The following is a 21,547-nucleotide window of genomic DNA, read 5'->3' as shown; positions in this document are numbered from 1 at the left end:
GCAGTTTTCACATGTTAACAAATAAATATTCAAGTAACATCACAGAATGTCATACTGTACATGACGCATGTGTATCAATGTAGTTAACTATAAATTCAAATACAACTTACAAGCGATGCTTTCCCAAGGCACAAACAGAAATGGAGACAGAATAAGGTGACTAGAGCTGCAAGATGACCGCATGGAATATAACTACTAATGTGTTTCCTGATCAGACTGCATCATGTGTTAAAATCAACCAATGAAAGCAATGTAAGAATTATATATGAACACAATGAATTACTCCTAGATGACCACTAGGGGGAGAAAGTAACAAACTAAATGCAAAGTATTCTTACAGAACATGACAAAGAGACCCAGCACTGCCGACCCTGTCCTCTTCCTTCATTCTGATTATTGAACAAACTACACCTATTTTTATACACCTATATCCGAGAGGGAACGCCTATTAAACGTGTGCACGAGAGAGCATGCACGAGCTAATCATAGCTTACATTAACTTTTACTAGCAGTGATTTTAAATGGATTTCTCCAAATAGCATGCCAAACTTTACCTGTCAAGTAGAAACTTCGCGACTGAGGCATCAGTGGGAAGCCCAACCTGTGTTTTGAGCACACGCCATCGTGTGAATCGTGTGCACCAGCACATACGACGGCCTTACGTAAACATATCACCAGAATGATTGACACTTTGGAGGACCAATAGTCTTGATGATCCACCCGGAAAAAGAAAATCCTCCGCTATACCTTTAAACCTGTAATATGTGACTATTCCTTAGTTACAAATATACATTTGATAAACAAAAATTCGACTTATGGATGTGTCTTTTGGCATGATCAGAGAGCTTATATACTTAATTTATCAATCAAAGCTGTACAAATTCAACACCAGAAATAATAATATAAAACATTAACAATAAACCAACTGTAAACATACACAGTAATTTTAAGGCTTATTGTATCAGTAGTGTACAAATAAAAATACACACGAAGATACACAGTATAACAATATATAATATGTTTATTGACTCAACAACATAAAAGGCAACAATAAGTGGCTTTACAGTGACTTGTTTTGTTGTTAAATTGCTACAGGTCTTCTTGAATTGTAGACCTTAATACCATTTTGCACAGATGAACGGGCATGTTTGGTCAGCAGGGCTCCAGTGGTCTGCTTCTCTCCACAGAGATCTCTGTTGAAGAAACAACAATCAGTTGGGGGTTATGTCTGTAAATATTCTAATCTTTTGAAAATTTGCAGTTGCCGTAGGGCAGTTCAGCAGTTGCAATTTTTAAGAAATTTGCCAACATACACAACAGTAATTATTTAGATTGATATTGCATTGTATTGTTTGAAACTTTTTTTTTTATATATATATAAAAAAAAAATATATATATATTTTGTTTACAGAGGCCGTATTATGCCCTTTTACAAATTATTATGCCCTTTCATGTATGAATATTCAAAAAACATTATTTATTTTAAACATATTTTACATTGTTGCAGCACCTCTCTTCCAAGTCTGTCAGTAACACTGTTTAGTTTGTGTCTCCATAAAGCCCTTCTGTCCAAAAACAGCAATGTGCTCTGATTGGACCATTGCGTTGATTGGTCAACAGCTTCGAGTGCGTTTCGGAAATATGACGCACCTTACCATAACCGCGAGTTTTAACACACAACTAATGGAACTCAACCAGGCCTCGCTCCTTTATTTTGCATATGCCATAGGCAGGACTTTTTTTAAATGAGGGCTATCGAGACATGTTCATTCCCAGAAGAAAACTAATGACTAAAATCGAGGCATTTCAGGAAGTTCAAAAACTGATATAGAGAATAACTACATTTGGTGTGAGACTGTGCTTTATAACTTTGCAGACATTGTTCATGCTCAAAAAGCAACTTTACACACTAAAGAAAGTTGAAAATGTAAAAAAGCATATTAGGTCCTCTTTAAAACAATTCAAATGTCAAAATACACACTGTATGTAGGGTTCAATGTCATCTTGTGTCCATTTTTCTCTCAGGCTGAAGAGTCTGTTGAATCGCTCCAGTGTGTCCTCAGGCAAATCTTCCACCCGCAGCAGCGAGATGGTCTCTGGTTTAGAGCTTCGATCTAATAGAGCTAAACCCTGAACGACAAAAAACATGGAAACGAACATACTTCTTGAGAAATACTTAAGTTCTCAGTGGAGCATGTTACTGATGTTAGTCAATGTTTGTGTAAGTGTTGCTGAGTTGACTAAAGTCCTCACCCGGAGCTGATCCAGTCTAGTGCTCATTCCTTCAGGAACGCTCTGCTGCCAAACCTCCTGGAATTCTGACAGGTTGAACTTCACAGCATTTTGCAGGAGCAGCTGAGCTGTGGCCCTACATACTTTGTCCTCATCCAGTGCAAACATCACCTGACCATCTAATGAAAAAAATTAAATAAAAAATAAGGGGTCCTTCCATTCACTAAATGTTAATTAAATAAAAATATACTGACCTTCACTTGTGTAGCATCTTCCATAACAGTTGAGACAGTGTTCTATCATGGCTCTGTTCACAAAACAAAAAACATTAAACGTTTTTTTTTAAGGCTGAATCGGATCTGCTTTTTTTCTAGTCACACTTTTCTTATCTTTCATATTTACTCACTTTGGCTCAAGGGATCCCAGCTCTTCCAGACAAACAGTGAGAGGAACTTTGTTGAAAGACCAAGACTCTGAGTCCACCAGCTGGGTCACATGACCCAGGAGCTTCATCTCATAATCAAAATCCAGGATCCTCCAAAATCCTACAAACACAGGTCTATCAGTTCACGTCACCTATGGCTTTATGAATTAATATAGAGATCATATAGGATAATAATGATCTCTATAAGATAATATAGGATCTTTAACGTACACAACAATAATGCATCCAATATATTATTAAGAAATAAATTGAAACATTTGCCAATTTAGTTTTTAAAATACAAAACTGAAAATGTAACAATTGGGATAAGATTTACTACTTAGGGCAAGAAGTTGCCAGAAGCTATACAACTTTTAAGTACATCTGAAACTATTCTAATAATTTCACTGTTTAAAGTGTTATTAAATGTAAAATACTAAATCAAACATAATTCTACATAAATTGGCCATTTTGACAATTTAAAACAAACTGAATAATGACACAAATCAAATGATTTTTGTGAGGAAGGTTCTCTCCATTATTAATAATAAAAAAAATAATGAAGGAATTATTAAATAACACCTCAATTACAAATTATAATAATTTGTAATAATAATACCAGAAACCCACCCAAAGTTAATTTCACTTTTAATCTGACCAAAAACTGTTTCAGCTCACCGTCAATTTCACAAGCATGAACATTTTGAAGATGTGTCTCAATTTCTTCTCTACTTGCTTGGATCCTCTCAAGAAGGTCATCTATAGTGTACTAACAGATTAAATAAATACAAAATGTTTGATGTTATTTTTGGGCACAATAATTTTTTTTAAAAGTACACACATTGTTAATGGATTAGTAACTCATCTAAACACACCTACATTTTGCTTAGACCATGGTCTGTCTGAATACTCGATTCTGATTGGCTGGAAGGTGTGCATTAAAACCGTTTATTGCACAGGTAGTTCAAGTCACTTTAATCACTGTTCTATATTAATGCACTGTTTTCATTGAAGCACACACACGCACAGATATTGGACACCCCGCAGCACAGAAAATTTCAGATAAGCAATAAGCAAAGAAACTTCACTTGTCAACGCTGCCCCACGACTTCTATTAAATTAGCTTCTCTACTGAATCGCTACATAATATTTCTCAGCAACAAAAGGGTTACACTGCTGTTTTTGAAACAGCTTCATTGTTAGTAGAGAGACGCTGCGCACAGACACAGGTAATTCACACACGCATCTCTCTCTCTTTCAATAACTATAATTCATTCATCCAGATAAATGTAATCTTACGCACTACCATATCTCTGTGTCTGATTCAAAGTAGGCAGAATGCTAGATCTAGCGCATCGTAACTGATGAAAATAACCATCAATTTTAGCCTTCCGGTCAAATGTAAACAACAACAACAGCTTTCAGATTCATTTTATTTAAACAGGGACAATGCACAAAATAACATTAACCTTGTATCAAAACAAGGAGAGATGCATTGTGCCAGGTTATAGCACAAGTGCTATTTTCCGCCCGTAGTCCCTTCACAGAACAATAAGACAATAAAACAAAATTTCATAAAAGTAAAATAAAAAACATTAAAATATACAATTTTACAACTACAGTCACACTTAATTTTCAATTAAAACTATCATATGCTCAATTGTTCCCCCTTCCTTAAACCAAAACACACACACACACACACACACACACTTCATAAATGTGTACAATTTTGTTGTGACAGTAACCATGCCTTTGTCAAACTCGAAAAGGTTAGAGGATTTGTGCATGCAATAAGGTGTGTAGGGAGAGTATTCCACTGAGTTATGGCCACAAAAGAAAAAGTTGATTTGCCAAAAGAAGTTTTGCGATTGGGAATATTGCACTCTCCTCTAGTGGCTGACCGAGTAGCTCTTTTTTTTTTCTGAGTTGAGCGTAATACATTTTTTTAAAGGAGGAGCGACAGCATTATACATGATTTTAAAAAGTAAGCAAACATTTGAATGCTTTATCAAATTTCCAAAATTTAAAATATTGTACTTAGTAATTATTTTGCAGTGGTGATATTGACGCGTTTTTATCATGGATCTTAAGTGCTGTTTTATATAATGATTCAAGTGGTCTTAAGACCTTTACCCGCTTGGGACCAACTTGTCATGCAATACAAAAAATGTATTGCATTGTACTTTTCACTTTTCAGTGCTGGCAAATGACCATGGTATAGGCTGGATAATCCACAAATAGCTGTGCACTTAACGATTTGAACGCACTCCGCTTCACGTGGGGTGGTTCTTTGCCTCTGTGTCATGCATTAAAGGTATAGTGGAGGATTTTCCCGAATTTTAGAAAAGAACCGCCCTCTCCACTTTTTGAAAAAATGCACATGCGCAACACTCTACCTGCTCCCGAGAGGGAACGCCTATTAAACGTGTGCACGAGAGAGCATGCACGAGCTAATCATAGCTTACATTAACTTTTACTAGCAGTGATTTTAAATGGATTTCTCCAAATAGCATGTCAAACTTTACCTGTCAAGTAGAAACTTCGCGACTGAGGCATCAGTGGGAAGCCCAACCTGTGTTTTGAGCACACGCCATCGTGTGAATCGTGTGCACGAGCACGTACGACGGCCTTACGTAAACATATCACCAGAATGATTGACACTTAGGAGGACCAATAGTCTTGATGATCCACCCGGAAAAAGAAAATCCTCCGCTATACCTTTAATTAAAATTGTTTAATGCACAGCTAGTAGGGGTGTAACGATTCATCAACTACATCGATGTATCGATTTATATTCCTACGATCCAACTGGATCGATCTGTGCTCGGCAAGTTGGCCTTCCAGACGACATATATCGATCTAATATCGTTTTAAAAGGTAATGAATCGATTGTATCGATACTAGAAAAATAGCGCATTGGATTATTTAAGCACGTTAGACTTATATGGATGTTTTTTCTTTGCACTTTTAATGATAAAGGCGTTAAACGTTACTCGATTCAGTCTGCCTATCTGTGTCGTCGTCGCCATGCGTGACGCGCCAGCAGCAGCGCAAAGACAACAAGCAGTGCAAAGTCTCTCGCCTCAGAAAAACGGACTGTCCTGTCCTCTCAGCCGCTATACTGCAGTAGCGCGCACTCTTCAATTGCACGCGCAAATGCGCCGGAGCGCGCTGTATCACTTCACTAAGCGCAAAAGAAATACGAGCATGCAACGTCGTAAATTAGTAAGTTAAGAAATAAAAGTAAAATACCAATAAATTACGTTATTGGTACGTCATGTGTGTTGCTATTTATCAGGAGCAGTTTCCATGTTTCTTTACCAGTTCTTCTAAGTATTGTGTATCACCATGGTAGCCTAATTGTTGTTTGTTTCCATAACAAAATGCCACTTACTGGTTTTGTATATTTTTATATGACTGTGGTGGTGGCTCATACCAAGATTGTATTAACAAAAACTAGTTTGGGACTGCTATTTAATAGCTTAACCTCGCAGTGCCTACTGTCTATCAGTATTTGTCATATTCTTAAAAAAAAATTGTTAAGTAAAGGGGGACAGAACTTGTAAGTCAACAATTTTTGTGTAAACAAATGTATTATAATAGGCTTATATAATTCCTAAAAAGTTGGGTCGCGGCTTGATGACCATGCGGAAATGTGGGTCCCATGGCCAAACTATTCAAAACATCATTCTATGTTGTGATAATCATAATTAATAATCACAATTACAATTTCAAGGGAATAATCAACAATTATAATTTTTGTCATAATCGTTCAGTCCTACTTATTAAAATAAAATGTGAATGCATTTTACATTAATTATTGTTTACTTGTTTGTTTATATCTATAATTAATTGATACCTGATTCCCTTACAAGAATTTTTGGCTAAAAAGTTACTGAATCGATTTCAAGTCACTGAATCGTTTCGGATCGGATCGTTCTAAATGAACCAATATCGTCCTTGAATCGTATCGACAACCATGAATCGCGAATCGAATCGAATCGTTGTTAAAACGAATCGTTACACCCCTAACAGCTAGCCATGGTTTATCCTTTATATATATTGTGAGTATGGGCTACTAACTCTGACTCCTGGTGTACCTTCTCTCCTGGCGCCTCCTCCTGAATGCCCACCGCTGGACCATCATATGGATTCTCCATGAGAAGTTTCTTCAGTTTCTTCAACCTTGGTCTCTGCTTTCTCAGCTCCCAATAACTATTTGACAAACCCCAAATCTGGAAAACAACAACATATCTGTCAATGCACACAATCAGCATTACACTTTCCATAGTCACCTACTATAAAGAATAAAATCGCATCTTCAGAAACAACTTTTCCAGTCAGTCACCTGTGCATGCATGAGTTGAGATGTTGAGCTGTCGGGCAGCTGATCTGGCGTTTTACATCCTGGGACAAACAGGAGCAGATTTGACGTGTCCGCAATTTTCAAGTCGTATGTCTTTTCTTCAGTGCACAGGACAGCATGCTCGTCTTTATCACCTCTGATTATAAGACTAATGAGAAACATAAACTGACATACATCATTCAGGACAGAGAAACATTAACAACCTTTGTGAAAAGAAGTGCACTTAATTGAATTAAATGTGCATTTGTAGTGTACTTCAAGTCTTAAATATATATATTTAAAAAAAAAAAAACGGTACTTGCAGATAAAATATAAACATGAATGAAATAAAAGGTAATTTAAGTGTATTTACTGTAAAGAGAGTAGCCAACATTTTCATGACTTGACTATTTATCTTAACACATACACTTACTTATGTGTATGTGTGTGTGTGTGTGTGTGTGTGTGTATTTATTTTATTTTTTCATTGTAAATAACATGCAATCAGTTGGTACTTAAGCATACTTTTAAATTCCTAATAAATAACGTTACTAAGTATGTTGAAGTTAACGTTACTTCTTTTCCAGAAGGGAATGCAGCATGCAATACTAATTTATGTTAAAAACGTCATCTGTCAAAAATAATACTGAGATGTTAAGCTGATCTTAAAACGAAGCACTATTCACCTTTTGCCACCTTCGATGTGTTTGCAAAGTGTATCATCCAGCTCCAGGAGACAGTAATCGCCCGACGACACACTATCTCCAAAAGAGAGACAGTAAGTGACGGGCTGCAGGTCTTCTTCTTTTACTTTAGCTATTTGTAGTGTGGCTTGAACCTCTTCTAATGTCCTCATGTTATCAAAATTGTTTTATCCAGGTCGACTGAACACAACATAAACACTTGTGCTGTTGTCAGCCCGCAGCTCAACTTTCCCGCAATATTTAAACCGGAAGAGAAGGTTCCGGTTGATTGACAGTATCACGAGCCAATGAGCGTTTTCAGGCGGTAAACGTCACTATTCCATAAGATGGCGCTAAATAACAAGATTTCATTGAAATGTGTCCTTTCATTTTATTTGAGTTGTGATGCTCAAAAAAATGTGCACTGCAATTGAACACTATGGATTCTTAGTGTTCAGTCCCCAAGATATATTTTCTGTTTTCTTCACACATCATGCACCATATTTCAATTCTCTTCATTGACAGTCTTGTCCTAGGTAAACACTAACTTTAGAAAAACTAAATTGTTGTGGTGGACATGAAACATAGATAGATAGATAGATAGATAGATAGATAGATAGATAGATAGATAGATAGATAGATAGATAGATAGATAGATAGATAGATGTTTATCTTACTCTTTTCATATTTTTTAACGTAATAATATTTTTATTTTTTATATAAATAATTATAGATTTTTAGATTTTAGCATTGAAAGTCTAGGTCTGGGATGATAATAAAACAATAAAATATATAGGCTAATAATGTATAATAAAATGTATATTTTTATATGTTTTACATTTTAAATAGTTTATTTTACTTTTTATTGTTAATTTGACTTCTTATGCATCTGTTACGAATGTTTTATGACTATTTTAGATATTTTTGTCTGCAGATTACTCTGAATTACCATTGTGTATAGAATAAAAAGACGTTTGAAAAACAGTAAAAATCAAGGACGAAGGCATGGCAAAAATAATCTAATATTTAAAATGTAGTTTAACAAAAAAAATTTTAAAGTGAGTATTCGAGAGTAAAGAGATGGGCCCCAGGCTCCGCCCCTCATGGTGACTCCGCCTATGAGGATGGTCAAGTTGACTCGCCCTGCAACATGGACAGTAACGTGCTTTCACTGGAGAATAGTAAACAATCCACAATGGAATGAAGAAAATTAATCGGCCGGAGTCTGTCTTCACAAATAATCTGCTGTTTGATGCTTCGGTGGGATTTATTGCAAAGCTTTGCGGTTCATGCATGTAAACGCATGTGATGGCTGAGGGCACTTGATGGCACACAAAAGACACAAGTTATTTCGACTAGGTTTCAGCTGTTATCAACTGAACAGTGATGCTCTTTCAGTGACATCGCTGGTATTCCTCTGCAAATCATCATCATTTCAGATCTGTTTGAAGTCTCGATCTGCATCGGCATTAATAAGGTAAACAATCTTTTCTCCATATCACGTTCTTACATTATGGAGTCTGATTTAAATCTTTCGGATGGCGTGTTACATAAACATATAACATGCCGCTGTGTTGTTTTCGCTCATTTCATTCTGGACAATTCGTCTACCTCAAACATTAAAGCTGTCATAATCATCAAGCCTCTCCAAATTAATATGCTGTATGAGAGGCGTGTTCAGTAACGTTACACCCAATACAAATTTAAGCACGCTGTGCATGTCAGTTCGTTTCACGAGAAGCGTATTAATTTCCTCCAAACGTTGATTTGTCACATTCACGAGTATGATTTCATATCCAGAGATGGACGGCATTGGGAACAGCACACAGAAGAGGGCTGCTGAGCTGGAGCGCATGGCCGAAGTCCTCGTTACAGGAGAACAGTTACGGTAGGTGTGGCTTGACACCCCAATTACACCGACTACCATAGCGCACGCATCAAAACTAGAACGATCCCGATGAATGAAACTGCAAGCGAGCGACGTCTTTAGTGTGTCCCGTCGCTGTCAGGAGATCTCTTCTAATTTGCCACTGTGGCTATTTGAAGTCACCATGAAATTAAAAAAATAAAATTAAAAAATATTTATTTTTTATGGAATATTGCAGGATTATTTAATGATTTATCCATCCATTCATTCATTCATTCATTAGACTTTATTGTCCACCTTAGTGGAAATTTGTCTTAGACTTCTCCGAACAGATATGCATCAGATATGTTATCCGTAACGTCATTATTTTTTTTATTTAAATTTCCGTGCCCTCTTTCCCACTAGCAGCGACATCTTTTCTCTGATGACGTGTTTAGTGGCACGAGGGCGGGACAATCTGTCACTCACATGAGATCACAGCAATAGAGAGCCTAAAGGCCTCATTATACTTCTGCGTCGGACATACGCCGGAGCCTATACGCCGTAGGCAACGTGTTGGTTTTAATTTATACTTCTGTGTCGTTGTCCGCGTTGACGCGCACCTGGGGAGCATGAAACCCCGAGGGAGGGGTTCTGGCAGACCAATCACAGCGCTTGTGTCCGCGTAGAATTGACGCGTTGTTACATTTTTGGAGAGGTGCACGTCAGGGTACGCCGAAGGGTACGCGCGCTACATACAGCCTACGACGTAGCTACGGCGGCAGTTCGACGCAGAAGTATAAAACAGGCTTAAGTCCCTCCCCTTACGGTGGACCACCATGGGACCTTATTTCCGAAAAATATTGTATGGTAGTCAATGGCGAGAGACAACAAATATTTTGATCTCGTTTGAATTGTGCCCTGAATTACACATATGATGTTTGTCAATTTAAAAGATACATTTTAAAGTCAAGAAAGTCGCAGTTTGATGTAAAACTGTTGAGGTATAAGACTGAAAATACGTAGGCCTAATTAAAAGAAAGATTACACTTGAAATATTGTTAAAATTGTAATTGTTGTTGTAATTGTAACCTTTTTAATAAAATAGCAAAAAATATATTTACAAGGTAGATGTAAACAAAATCTTGTCAATATACGCCTTCTCATTAAATGATTTTTATTGTGTTTTATTAAAACTAAATGTTACTCTTCTGTTTTATGACAAACTGCGACTTTCTTGACTTTCATAATTATCTTTTAAATTGACAAACATCATATGTGTAATTCAGGGCACAGTTCAGACGGAATAAAAAGATAAGTTGTCTCTCGCCATTGACTACCATACATATTTTTTCCGAAATAAGGTCCCATGAGCCGGAAGCGGAGGGGAGGGACTTAGGCTCTATAGCAAACAAAAATTGATGGACAAAATCAAGTCCCCACCTCACATTTTTTTTCTTGTTTTAGAAGTAGTTTTACTCAGGGTATGTTTACACGACACCGTTAAACGGATGGTATTCCTTTTAATTTTTCACTTACAGATGACACTGTCGTCAAAACGATCCCGTTCACACAGATCCCCGAAAACGAATTAAAAACTCATATTATTATTCATGACAGGCCAGTAGTTGGTAAAGAAACACTTTACGCCTATTGACTGAACATGTAATGCGCATGCAGTCACCATTTTCACAAATTCGCATTTTTTGTAGTTTATACGGAGACGATAATGGTATCGTTTTCAAAAGTTTGCGTTTCAGGGCCCAAAAACGCAGTTGTCGTGTAAATGAATGGCCAAAATGCATGCAAAATGTTACGCTTTTTAGTTGAAAACGGTGTAGTGTAAAATGGCCCCTCAGTTATACAGTACATCACACAATAGGGAAGAAAAGACTATCGCAAATTCCACTTTATGCCAACTTTATTCAGACTTTGATCTTTTATTACATTGAAAATTTTGTTGGTTTAGACATATAGCACATTAAGACATGCATTTGGCACACCCATTTGTCACACAATTGATTACACAATTACACAATTTTCCATTTCGAAAAGGCGATCTTTAAAGTTGGAATTAAATTCACCTTATCTATTTTGTAAATGCATGTTATGGATCTTTTTTGGTTTTCATTTTACTTTTCTTTTTTTTTGACCACATCATCTCTACTAATTCGATCTTCCAGTGAAACAAACAAAATTCGCCTGATGTATGTCAGACTTTTATATGTCGGACTCCAATCTTTTAATTAAAAAAACTATTCAGAGTGTGGAGTTTTCAAGGAGAAGTTGGTGTGTCCACCCTTTTATCACTGTATCTTATAATTTGTTTGGGTTTGTCCGTAGGGGAAAACCTGGGGCCGGTTGCACAGCTAAGACTAGTTTTATGACTTAGTCATCAATTTTTTTTTTCCATTAAGACTGTTCATAACTGTTCCAAGTCAGACTCAGTTATATAAAAACGTAGATTGGTCTGATTTGTTACTAGAAAGTGAGACTGACTGCCCCTTGACTTAAGACAATAAGGGATATGTTCATGCAACTGGCCCCTGATCTATCTGCTGGAGCTAGTTTTGTGATACACACATAATGAAAATCTATTTGTTTGCTGTTGATCACAACCTTGCTGAGTTTTTTTGTAATGTGACTGATTGGAGAACGCAGCTATGTTTGAGTCTATGTCCTTTCCCAGACACCTGCTGTGTTCGTAGTGAACTGTGACAGTGATAGTGAACGCTGTTTAGTCAATACATCTGATTAATGATTGCTGAATCACAGTACAGGACGAGGACACCATAGCTTTTTCAGTGGTACACTATCTAGCAACCTTAAAACGTGTTATTTACAAGCTCAGCTGTTTTATTAGGTTCTGTACATGACGTCATATGCAACGTCCTGAATGTGGTTTCAGGTGCATATAATAATAATAATAATGTTATTGGATCTCTAACAGACTCCCTGGAGGTAAAGACATCATTTGGTGGGCTAGAGAAAGATTTTATTTCCCAGTTTTGTGGGAATACCAGTACCACAGGACTGGTCCTGTTATTGTAGGTCACAGTGAACCGGTTTTATCTGCCGATCGCTGGTATCACTTCCATTTTCCCATGTACAGCTGACTCAGGTTTGTATAATCAGTAATCAGGCAGTGACAGCAGACCCACATTTTACCCAGTCCCAGCTCAGATGTACCTGATATCAGGTTAGCTCTAGGTTTGCTGTTGGTAGTCAGAACAGAGTTTAGTCAAAGTTCTTCTAAGGCACGTCATTTCACTCGGCGTCCATCTTTAAAGCGCCTCTCAGGCAGTATGCAAGTACAGCTCCTATCTCTTTGAATGGGCAAACGTCAAATTCTCCAAAGCTGTTCTTCCCGATTCAATTTCATATAATTTAAATCACTTTCTTAAAATTTGTTACTAAATGCTCAAATAAAAAATAAAAAAACGTATTTTCCAGGCTGGAGTTGCCAATGCGCATGTTCAGTCATAAGCGCGCATCTCAGAACACTTACTGTTCTGATTCACTAACTGCAGTGATGCAATGACTTTTATTTAGAAGGCGGGACTTATTCCGCCATATTACGCGTTGCATTTTCTCTCATTAATAGTAATAGATTTTATGTGCTAGAGAAACAAGCACGCAGCCATCTTTAGAATTTTTAACTTCCGTTTTTGCAGTAGCTCTGTATATTTCTAAGTAATTCGCTGGTGAAGTGGATTTACTTATTGTAGAGTTAACGAAAGTTATCATGAGTATTGTAACGTTTTAAGCATATATTTTAAAACGACCGGTGCATTCATAAATCCGTAAGATCTTACCTTCATGCTGTGGATTTACAAACCGGAAGACCGAACACAACGAGCGCAGCGCTGAAAAGGGGCGGGGCTACATAAGGACTAAAATTCATAAATACATAAGGTCTTTGCATACCTAAAGACTTTGGTTTAGTCCAGTTAACGGACAGGTTTTAAATAAACAGCCAGGGGTTCCAGAAATATGGAAGTGCCTCCTCAACAATATTGACAGACAATATAATAGTTTTATTTTTATTTTTATAAAACAAGAAATATTATAAAAAAATACTAGATAAAATGGGGGCTAACATTGTCCAGCAGTGGATAAAGTTTCTCACTCTCACACATCAATACAGGATTATTATTACAGTTTTTTCATTTAGTTTTTATTATCAATTTGTCTTTTCAATTTAGTTTTGCAATTTTGCTTTAGTGTTGTGGAGTTTTCAAGTTTCTGTCGATGTACTTTTAAAGTCTTTTTTTTATTTTAGTGTTTTAGGGCTACCAAATAATAGTTTAATTTCATTTAAAATATATTTAAATGTATCATTTAAAGATGTTTCTCATATTTCTCGGCATAATCTAGTGTTACTACTATCTAGTGGTATTTATTTTCATATTTAATGCAGATTGGGTGTAATATTACATCACATGTCAAAAACTAAAAATAATTTGTGAGCACTTTTATTTTAGTTAGCATTGGAGTCATAAAGTTTTAGTTTTAGTTTTATTTTCATTAATGATAGCAGTAGCACTGCATCCAAAAATAAGAACTGGATGCGTAACATGAAATGATCTATAACTGATCATTAATTCGGACTATTAGTTAATTAGTTCTATATGATTGCAAACCCTATAAACATTCATTTGCCTCATGGTAGACACCAACCACTTGCCATTGGAAAACACTAGTCATAGCTGACATTTCACTCAGGCTATTATGGTAATGTTCTATCACGTGTCTCAAATTGCTCTGTTGTTCATGTCAGAAAGTGCCAAAGTGCACTTTAATAGTATGACCTACTGGCTGCACACTGCTGTGGTCATGTGAGTCTTTGTTACAGGGTGTTCAGTTACTTGTCAACCCCATGCCGTTGTGTCAACTGCTGCACGACTGCTTGTTGCTGATAATATAATTCAGAATATGTAGCTATCAGTGTTAGAACAAGATATGATGGAAACTTCTACTGGCACTTATGGAGTTCATAACCTACTGTAGTTTTTTCTTTTGGTTGTAAACAAGCTAAAATGTGTGTTCCAGCACCTCTTAAAAAGATAGGTCACCAACAAATTAAAATTCTGTTGTTATTTACAGACCTTTTCAAACCTGTAGGTTTTCTGCGAGACACAAAAAAAGATCTTTTGAATGTTACAACTGTTTTTGTCCTTGCAATGAAAGTCAACAAAATTTTGGACCCCTCTGACTTTCATTGTATTGAAATTATTATTATTATTATTATTATTTGTATGCCCACATGTCATAAATTCTGTAATCTAACACAGATGATTAAGTGAAAGGTGCAATAAAGCTATTGCATAAAACCAAATTACATAATAATAATGACATAATAATGATTACAATTTAGTCATGATAATAACTGTTAAAGACACCAAAAGCCACATGTGGGCACTTGAATTTCGATGAAACTCTCATAGGTTAGTCTAATTACATTACACATTTGAGTTTAGGTGAACTGGATTATAAATCGTAATGTTATAATTGGCTCATTCTATGTCAACCATCTGTTCTATAAAACTTTTGTACTTTTAAAGACAAATCGGGAAGTTATTTTTAGGTTGAATCTTCATGAATTGACCCAGGAAAGATATAGCTGTGCGAATGTAGGTATGGAGGTCATTTTTTAAAAAGTGTGTCATGATGTTACAGGTTTTTGTGTTGCAGGTTATTTAATGCTGGTTGCTGAATGGAGAATTCACACCGAAAAGGGTGGAAAGATGACTCTTGGTCTGATTTATTCCTTGTTTTCCAGGCTGCGACTCCATGAGAGTAAGGTGATTAAGGACAGAAGGCATCATCTCCGCACCTATCCGAACTGCTTTGTAGCTAAGGAGATACTTGATTGGCTAATTGAGCACAAAGAAGCCTCTGACAGAGAGACTGCCATCACGATCATGCAGAAACTTTTTGACCAGAGCATCATTCACCATGGTGGGTTTGTCTTACACAGACTTGAATTCCTATATTTGTATTCTGCAATATTAATGGTAACGTTAACCCAATGTAACATTCTGTCATTAATTACTAGGGCTGGGATGATACACCTATCTTCCGATTCGCTTTTTTTTCTTCTTCTTGTGACCACTAGTAAGAGATATGACGCCACCTAATACTCACCGATACATACAACACATATTGCCCTCTCAGGGCTCAACACTAAGGATTTTTTCAACCAGGCCAGTGGTTCAAATTTTGACTTGCCCTGCCAAAATTTTTTACTAGCCCCACCACAAAAAAGTAATAAATAAATAAAATAAAATAAAACAGACCTAGTTATTGTCTTTTTCTGTGTTGCTTTTGACCCATAACCGTATTAAATATGGTTGTGACACCAAAAATTACTAGCCTAACTCATATAAATTTCAAATATTGTTAAAGGAGCTGTATGTAAGAAATGTATTTCAATTAATCATAAAATGGCCCTGATATGTCACTAGACATTAAGAAATCATGTTCATTTCAAATACTTATATCACTGACAACAGTAGTCCGGCCAGGATATTGTCATTTAAAAAGTGAAGTTGCAGCCCTCAACTGATGTTGATGTTGTCATGTTGTGTTTTGGCCTGAAGCGCCACCCTCCACCTATCTACCAATCACGAAGTCAGTAGTGTTTCGGCATCGGGGTTGCCAGCTCTGCTCTAGTTACCACAGCTACGTAGCAGCCTACGTTCGTGCTGGATCCTGCACCCTATCTGGCAACCTCGAGTCAGGGGGGAGGGGGAGGGGATACACCGCTCTACAGTAATTTGAAAGTGATTGCAGTACCAGTTTTGGCCACAATCTTACATACGGCTGTAAACTGTCAGTAACAAAATAAGAACAAATAATCAAATTACGAGCAATAGCACAAATTCAGTAGAACAAACATACACGTAAAATAACCACAGATTTTCATGTTTTTCAGGTAAGTCTAACAGTAATTTTCAGGTCGAGAAAATGAATAATCAAATGTAAAATGCCATGCATAGTCTTCACTTTATAAATTAAATATAGATTAATCCTTATTAAAGTTACAAAAGTTACTCAGTCAAGAGCAGTGAGTGTTTTTTCTTAGTTCTTTGTTGTTTGATTAACATTAAAAACAAAGACAGCAGCAGCAGGTTTATCAGGCTGCTGTCACTTTAAGAGCTGCACGGATCCAATATACTGTTACACATACATTTCATTTCTGAACTGTTTACGTTCACAAGATACAGCAGACTATGTTTACTAGGATACTCGCCGAGACTGGCATTATTTTACGTAATTTTGTGTGAATATGTACTTTCAAGCGCAAGAAGACGTGAAAGCTGAAACTCAATTTAACATTTGTGCGCTGTCTGAGAAGTTGCTTTCTGGGGCGCGCGCTTTGGATGTGTGCGCACACAAAACTTCTCACACTATTGAATTGAGTTCTCCTTCGCGTCTTATTGTGCTTGAATATTTAAATTGGCAAGGCTTAAAAACACGCGCAAGTGATAAACTTTCGGGATTTTCTCGGTCGGGAAAGTGACAGTTGCGTCAACTGTCCCGAGCCTCGTTTCGTCGGGCAGTCCTTATATTATTGTTAAACCATGCCCTCTGCTGAAATAAAAGAGGTACCTTTCCTCTGCCTATAACCAAGGACTAAAATAAAGCAATTTAAAATGAATTAATATTGATTCTGAAAAAAAAAAATTGCGATAGTTCGTTGAATCGATTTTTTTCCCCCTGTTGTTCCAAACCTGTGTGAAGATTATCCTGGCTAATGTTATAATGAAAGTAAATGGGGACTGGAGCCATCAAAAAAAAGCTCCATAAAAGTGGTCCATAAGAATTGCACGCTAAACTATAAGTGATCTGAAGCCATTCTCTTCACATCAAATGCTGTCAATGTACCCTTTTTTTATTCTTTTGACTTGTGCAGTACATTTTGGAAGGTCAATGAATAACAGCTTAAATTTCAGTCATTATGACAGAAGTCAAATGGACCACTTTTGTTATACTTTTCTGGTGATTGTTTTTGTCATTTTGGAGCTTGACAGGCCCAGTCCCCATTCGCTTTCATTACATGGAAAAGAGCGGCCAAGATATTCTTTAGAACTTCACCTTTTTTTCATGGAAGAAAAGAAAGTCTTACAGGTTTGGAACAACATGAGTAAATGATGACAGAATTGATCCCTTCAATATTTTATGTGCGAAAGTACAACAAAACATGATCTAAACTGTTACACTGTCAAGGAAACCAAATTGATCTTTAGACCATGACTTGTGCTTGTAGCAGTGTCTTTGTTAATTTGTTAACTTTTTCCGCTGCACTTAACTTACAACAAACCTGTTTTGAATTTGTTTGTCCTCACAGTTTGTGATGAACACAAGGAGTTCAAAGATATGAAGCTGTTCTACCGTTTCAGGAAGGATGACGGAACCTTTCCACTGGACAGTCAAGCCAAAGTTTTTATGAGAGGTCAACGGATATATGAGAAGTAAGCGCTTTTATACACCATTACAATTCTGAGAGGTTATTGAATTATTAATAGTTTACTATTTGTTTTGATTCCCACTTGTTAAACATTGACATTGTCATGTTTTTCCTCTTCTTCTAATCCATTATTGAGGTCCAAGCAAGGTAGTTTCCTCTCTACTGAGTTGTACCACTAAAACAGGATGTGAAAGTGTTGTTTTTCTTGTGTACAAGTCTGTACATATTGATTTTGAACATATGGGGCCCGTCCGGTAAATCAACAGTGTCCATAGTAACACAGATTTCAAGCTGATCGAGCATGCCGTGTTCCAGCCGGATACGTTTAGAAGTAGCGGCTCTACCTGCAAGTTGTTGCTTGTTAATGTAGCTCAGAACAAAACCACGCTATCTATAAATAATAATTTAAATGATTAGTTGTATTCCTGCCCCGAACTTCAATGTTCATGTCTTCAATATTTAAAAAAACAAAAACATTTTAATAATTCTAGGCATGTTGTGTATGTTATGCCTGGTTGTGCACGACTCAACAATTAAACAGTTACATCTTTTAATTATAATAATTTAGAAAGTAGCATATGACATGCTGTAGGAAAAATAAGTAATGTAGTATTTCTGTAATTAATAAGCAATTTAGTAATTAGTGACATATTTAAAGTGCCTCTATTATGCTATTTTAAAGTTTCCTATTTTTGTTTTGGAGGTCTCCTACATTTTTTTTTTTACCTCATTGGCTGATAATTCTGCTTGTTTTAAGCAAAAACACTTAATATAGATTTTTTTTTCTTTTTTTTTCAGAAAACACAACATAATAATTTATGCAATTTTACTTGTCTAGTAAATGCTTCTTGATTTAGGAATTTTTAGATATTTGGGCTGGAAACAAGACAAAAATACTAAGTAAGAAAATATATATATATATTTTTTTACATATATATAATTCTTACATTGTCTGAAATGGTTCAATAAAGGATTCAGTCTCTTAAAACCCTTCCTTTTCCCAGAGCCTACTCTGCTCTGATTGGTCAGATGGCCCAGTCTGTTGTAATTGGTCTACCGCTTACAGCGCGTGTCGGAAATGAAATGCATGTTACCTTATCCGAATTTCAGCTCCGGATCTTCCTCAGCACTTATGATACGAACAGTAACAATGGCATCGATTTTATGGTATCAATTCGAGCCATAAATTGGCCATGATTGGATTGTGAAATGATGCCTAGATTTTTTTAATTGACACAAATGTCATAACTTTTATATTTGTATTTAACCCTAACCTTTGCCCTGTAAAATAACTTCTGTTTAAGCTCTATTGAAGGTCTCTTTGAAAACCTTTTTGGTAGCATTTAGTGCAATATTCTCTGTTAGCGTAGAGTGAAATTTTCGAAGCAAGTTTAATCTGTGTCAAGAATGGTTAACCCATCTTGCAATAGCAGCTTGTGTTTGCTCTGCGATCATGACCTGGATGAGGCCGACTTAGCAGCATGCCGTGCTTCATTGTAGACGTTACTCTACGGGCCGCCCTGCTCTTGCATAACAGGAAGATGAAGTCCAGCGGGAGACATCTGTCACACAAACCATCAGTGTGCTTTTATGTAATCACCATGGACACATTTGAGCTTGTGGTCAGTATTTGCAGACTTTGCTCTTAGGGAAGCTTGTTTGGTTTGCTTCCCGTTATCGCCGAAGAGCTCAGTCTGCTGATGGAGCATAAAAATAAAATGTTTTTGAGAGTGAATGGTACTCTCTCTGACTAGGTTCAAGAACTACATAAGAAAATGGCCAGGAATGTTTTGTGATCTGTCTCTAAGCAACCGTGATTAGCCTTTGTCAACAACCTTGTTTTTTTTTTTTACGCCTTCCTGGTGTTGTGGAGATTTTAAAAAGGATTGTTTGCCAGTGTTGTCAGTATATACTGTGGGCTTGGGTTACTAAAACCAAATGTAAAAAGAGGAGTATGGCCCCTTAAAAAGAACTTCCTGCTTCAGTGTTTTTTCCGATTGTTCCCTTTTCCCTAATGGAGGTCTTTGAGATGTTGAAAATGTCTCTTAGCATCTGGTTCCCTTTACTCACAGACATCCACATAGAATTCAACTAGAATATGCATGCAGAAGCAAACAAACAATGAATAATGTGTGTATTTACTGTTTTTTTGTTTAAATAATTCTCAAAGTAACTACTGAAAATCACATCCAGTGTTACAATATAAGGATTTTTTCCACTTTCACTTCCCCTGGTAACAATTTAAATGGCCCTACCCCCCAATGTGTACATGTTATCATTTAGAAACTTACTTTGATAAAAAAAATATAAAAAAAAAATAATAAAAAATACTATATATATATATATATATAATATATATATATATATTATATATATATATTTTTTTTTTTCAGTTGAATATAATATATAATAAATAAATATTGTAATACATTAACATTAGTGTCACATGATCCATCAGAAATTATTCTAATATCTAATATCCTGATCCTGGATTTATATTTTTGTGGAAACCATAATACATTATTTCTAGGTTCTTTGATTAAAAGGATAGTTCACCCAAAGAAATTCTGTCATTAATTACTCACCCTCATGTTGTTCCAAACCCATAAGACCTTCGTCGGAACACAAATGAAGATCTTTTTAATGAAATCTGAGAGCTTTCTGTCCCTCCATTGACAGTCTACTCAACTACCACTTTCAAGCCCCAGAAATGTAGTAAAGGCATAATTCATGTGACTCCATTGTTTTAACCTCAATTTTATAAAGCGACGCGAGTGCTTTGAGCAAAAAACATAATTTACCACTATATTTACAAAATATGAATCTCAAACGCATGTTCACGAGAGCACATGCCTGTTGTGTTGACGCGAGAGCTGGCGTTGTTGCGTGAACGCGCTTCAGAGATTCATATTTTTTAAATAAAGTGGTAAATTGTGTTTTTTGTGCAAACAAAGTACTTGCGTCGTTTTATAAAATTGAGGCTAAACCACTGGAGTCGCATGGATTACTTTTTTGGATTATGTAGTTGCGTAGGCTGTCAATGGAGGGACAGAAAGCACTCAGATTTCATTCGTGTTCCGAAAATGAATGAATGTCTTACGGGTTTGAAATGACATGAAGGTGAGTAAATTATGACTAAATTAACCCTTTGATAGAAAATTTAAAAAACGGTATTTATTTGAAATAGAAATATTTTGTAACATATATACATTTCTTTGTCACTTTCAATCAATTTAATGAATTCCTGCTGAATAAAAATAATATTTTTTTTATTTAAAAAAAGTATTAAAGTGTAAAACAGAATCTGCAAAACAACAGTTCAAACATTGTCTTGCCTAATGGGGCAAATGGCAGTTCCATCAGCTGGTCCAGAACTCTCTCACACTGGGACCGGATCATCAGGCCACCCTTATTGTTGAGCTCTGACATTGTTTCTCATGACTTGATCACTGCAACACTAAGCAATATTTAGACAATAAATAACATCTCTGTCACAAACATACCATGCAACGAGATCTGTGGTTTTAAAGGAAGCAGAGCATTC

The 21,547-nt window shown here is 36.2% G+C and overlaps 2 protein-coding genes across 2 annotated transcripts in view; one reads left to right on the top strand and one right to left on the bottom strand.

Moving 5' to 3' along the window:
• Nucleotides 1–1,003: 1,003 nt before the first annotated feature.
• On the bottom strand, nt 1,004–8,026 carry dscc1 (DNA replication and sister chromatid cohesion 1). Its single transcript, XM_084385865.1, has 9 exons — nt 7,688–8,026; nt 7,005–7,170; nt 6,757–6,891; nt 3,335–3,425; nt 2,639–2,777; nt 2,487–2,539; nt 2,254–2,411; nt 1,982–2,130; nt 1,004–1,193 (listed from the first exon to the last, which is right to left on the bottom strand). Exons 1-9 carry the CDS (start codon nt 7,855–7,857, stop codon nt 1,082–1,084), a joined length of 1,173 nt encoding a protein of 390 aa, XP_084241991.1. The 5' UTR covers nt 7,858–8,026; the 3' UTR covers nt 1,004–1,081.
• Nucleotides 8,027–8,766: 740 nt separating this feature from the next.
• The window catches only part of deptor (DEP domain containing MTOR-interacting protein), a 35,537-nt gene continuing 22,756 nt past the window's right edge, over nt 8,767–21,547 (top strand). The window contains exons 1-4 of the mRNA XM_084385728.1: nt 8,767–9,161; nt 9,485–9,572; nt 15,313–15,491; nt 17,884–18,007. Coding sequence (XP_084241854.1) covers nt 9,487–9,572; nt 15,313–15,491; nt 17,884–18,007 — 389 coding nt within the window. The 5' untranslated portion in view covers nt 8,767–9,161; nt 9,485–9,486. The remainder of the gene's footprint in view (nt 9,162–9,484; nt 9,573–15,312; nt 15,492–17,883; nt 18,008–21,547) is intronic.

Source organism: Rutilus rutilus (assembly GCF_951802725.1).
Source record: "Rutilus rutilus genome assembly, chromosome: 17".
Taxonomy (NCBI): Eukaryota; Metazoa; Chordata; class Actinopteri; order Cypriniformes; family Leuciscidae; genus Rutilus; species Rutilus rutilus.
Note: the sequence above shows the minus strand (reverse complement) of the source record. Positions and strands in the feature narration are given on the sequence as shown.

Bases quoted from the DNA above. Each gene is read 5' to 3' on its own strand.
- dscc1 (XM_084385865.1), bottom strand. From the start codon at position 7,857: ATGAGGACATTAGAAGAGGTTCAAGCCACACTACAAATAGCTAAAGTA. The intron at 3,426-6,756 runs GTACACCAGGAG...TTAATCTGTTAG, and splicing joins AGGAGGCGCCAGGAGAGAAG to TACACTATAGATGACCTTCT. The intron at 2,778-3,334 runs GTGAGCTGAAAC...CTGTGTTTGTAG, and splicing joins TCATGCTTGTGAAATTGACG to GATTTTGGAGGATCCTGGAT.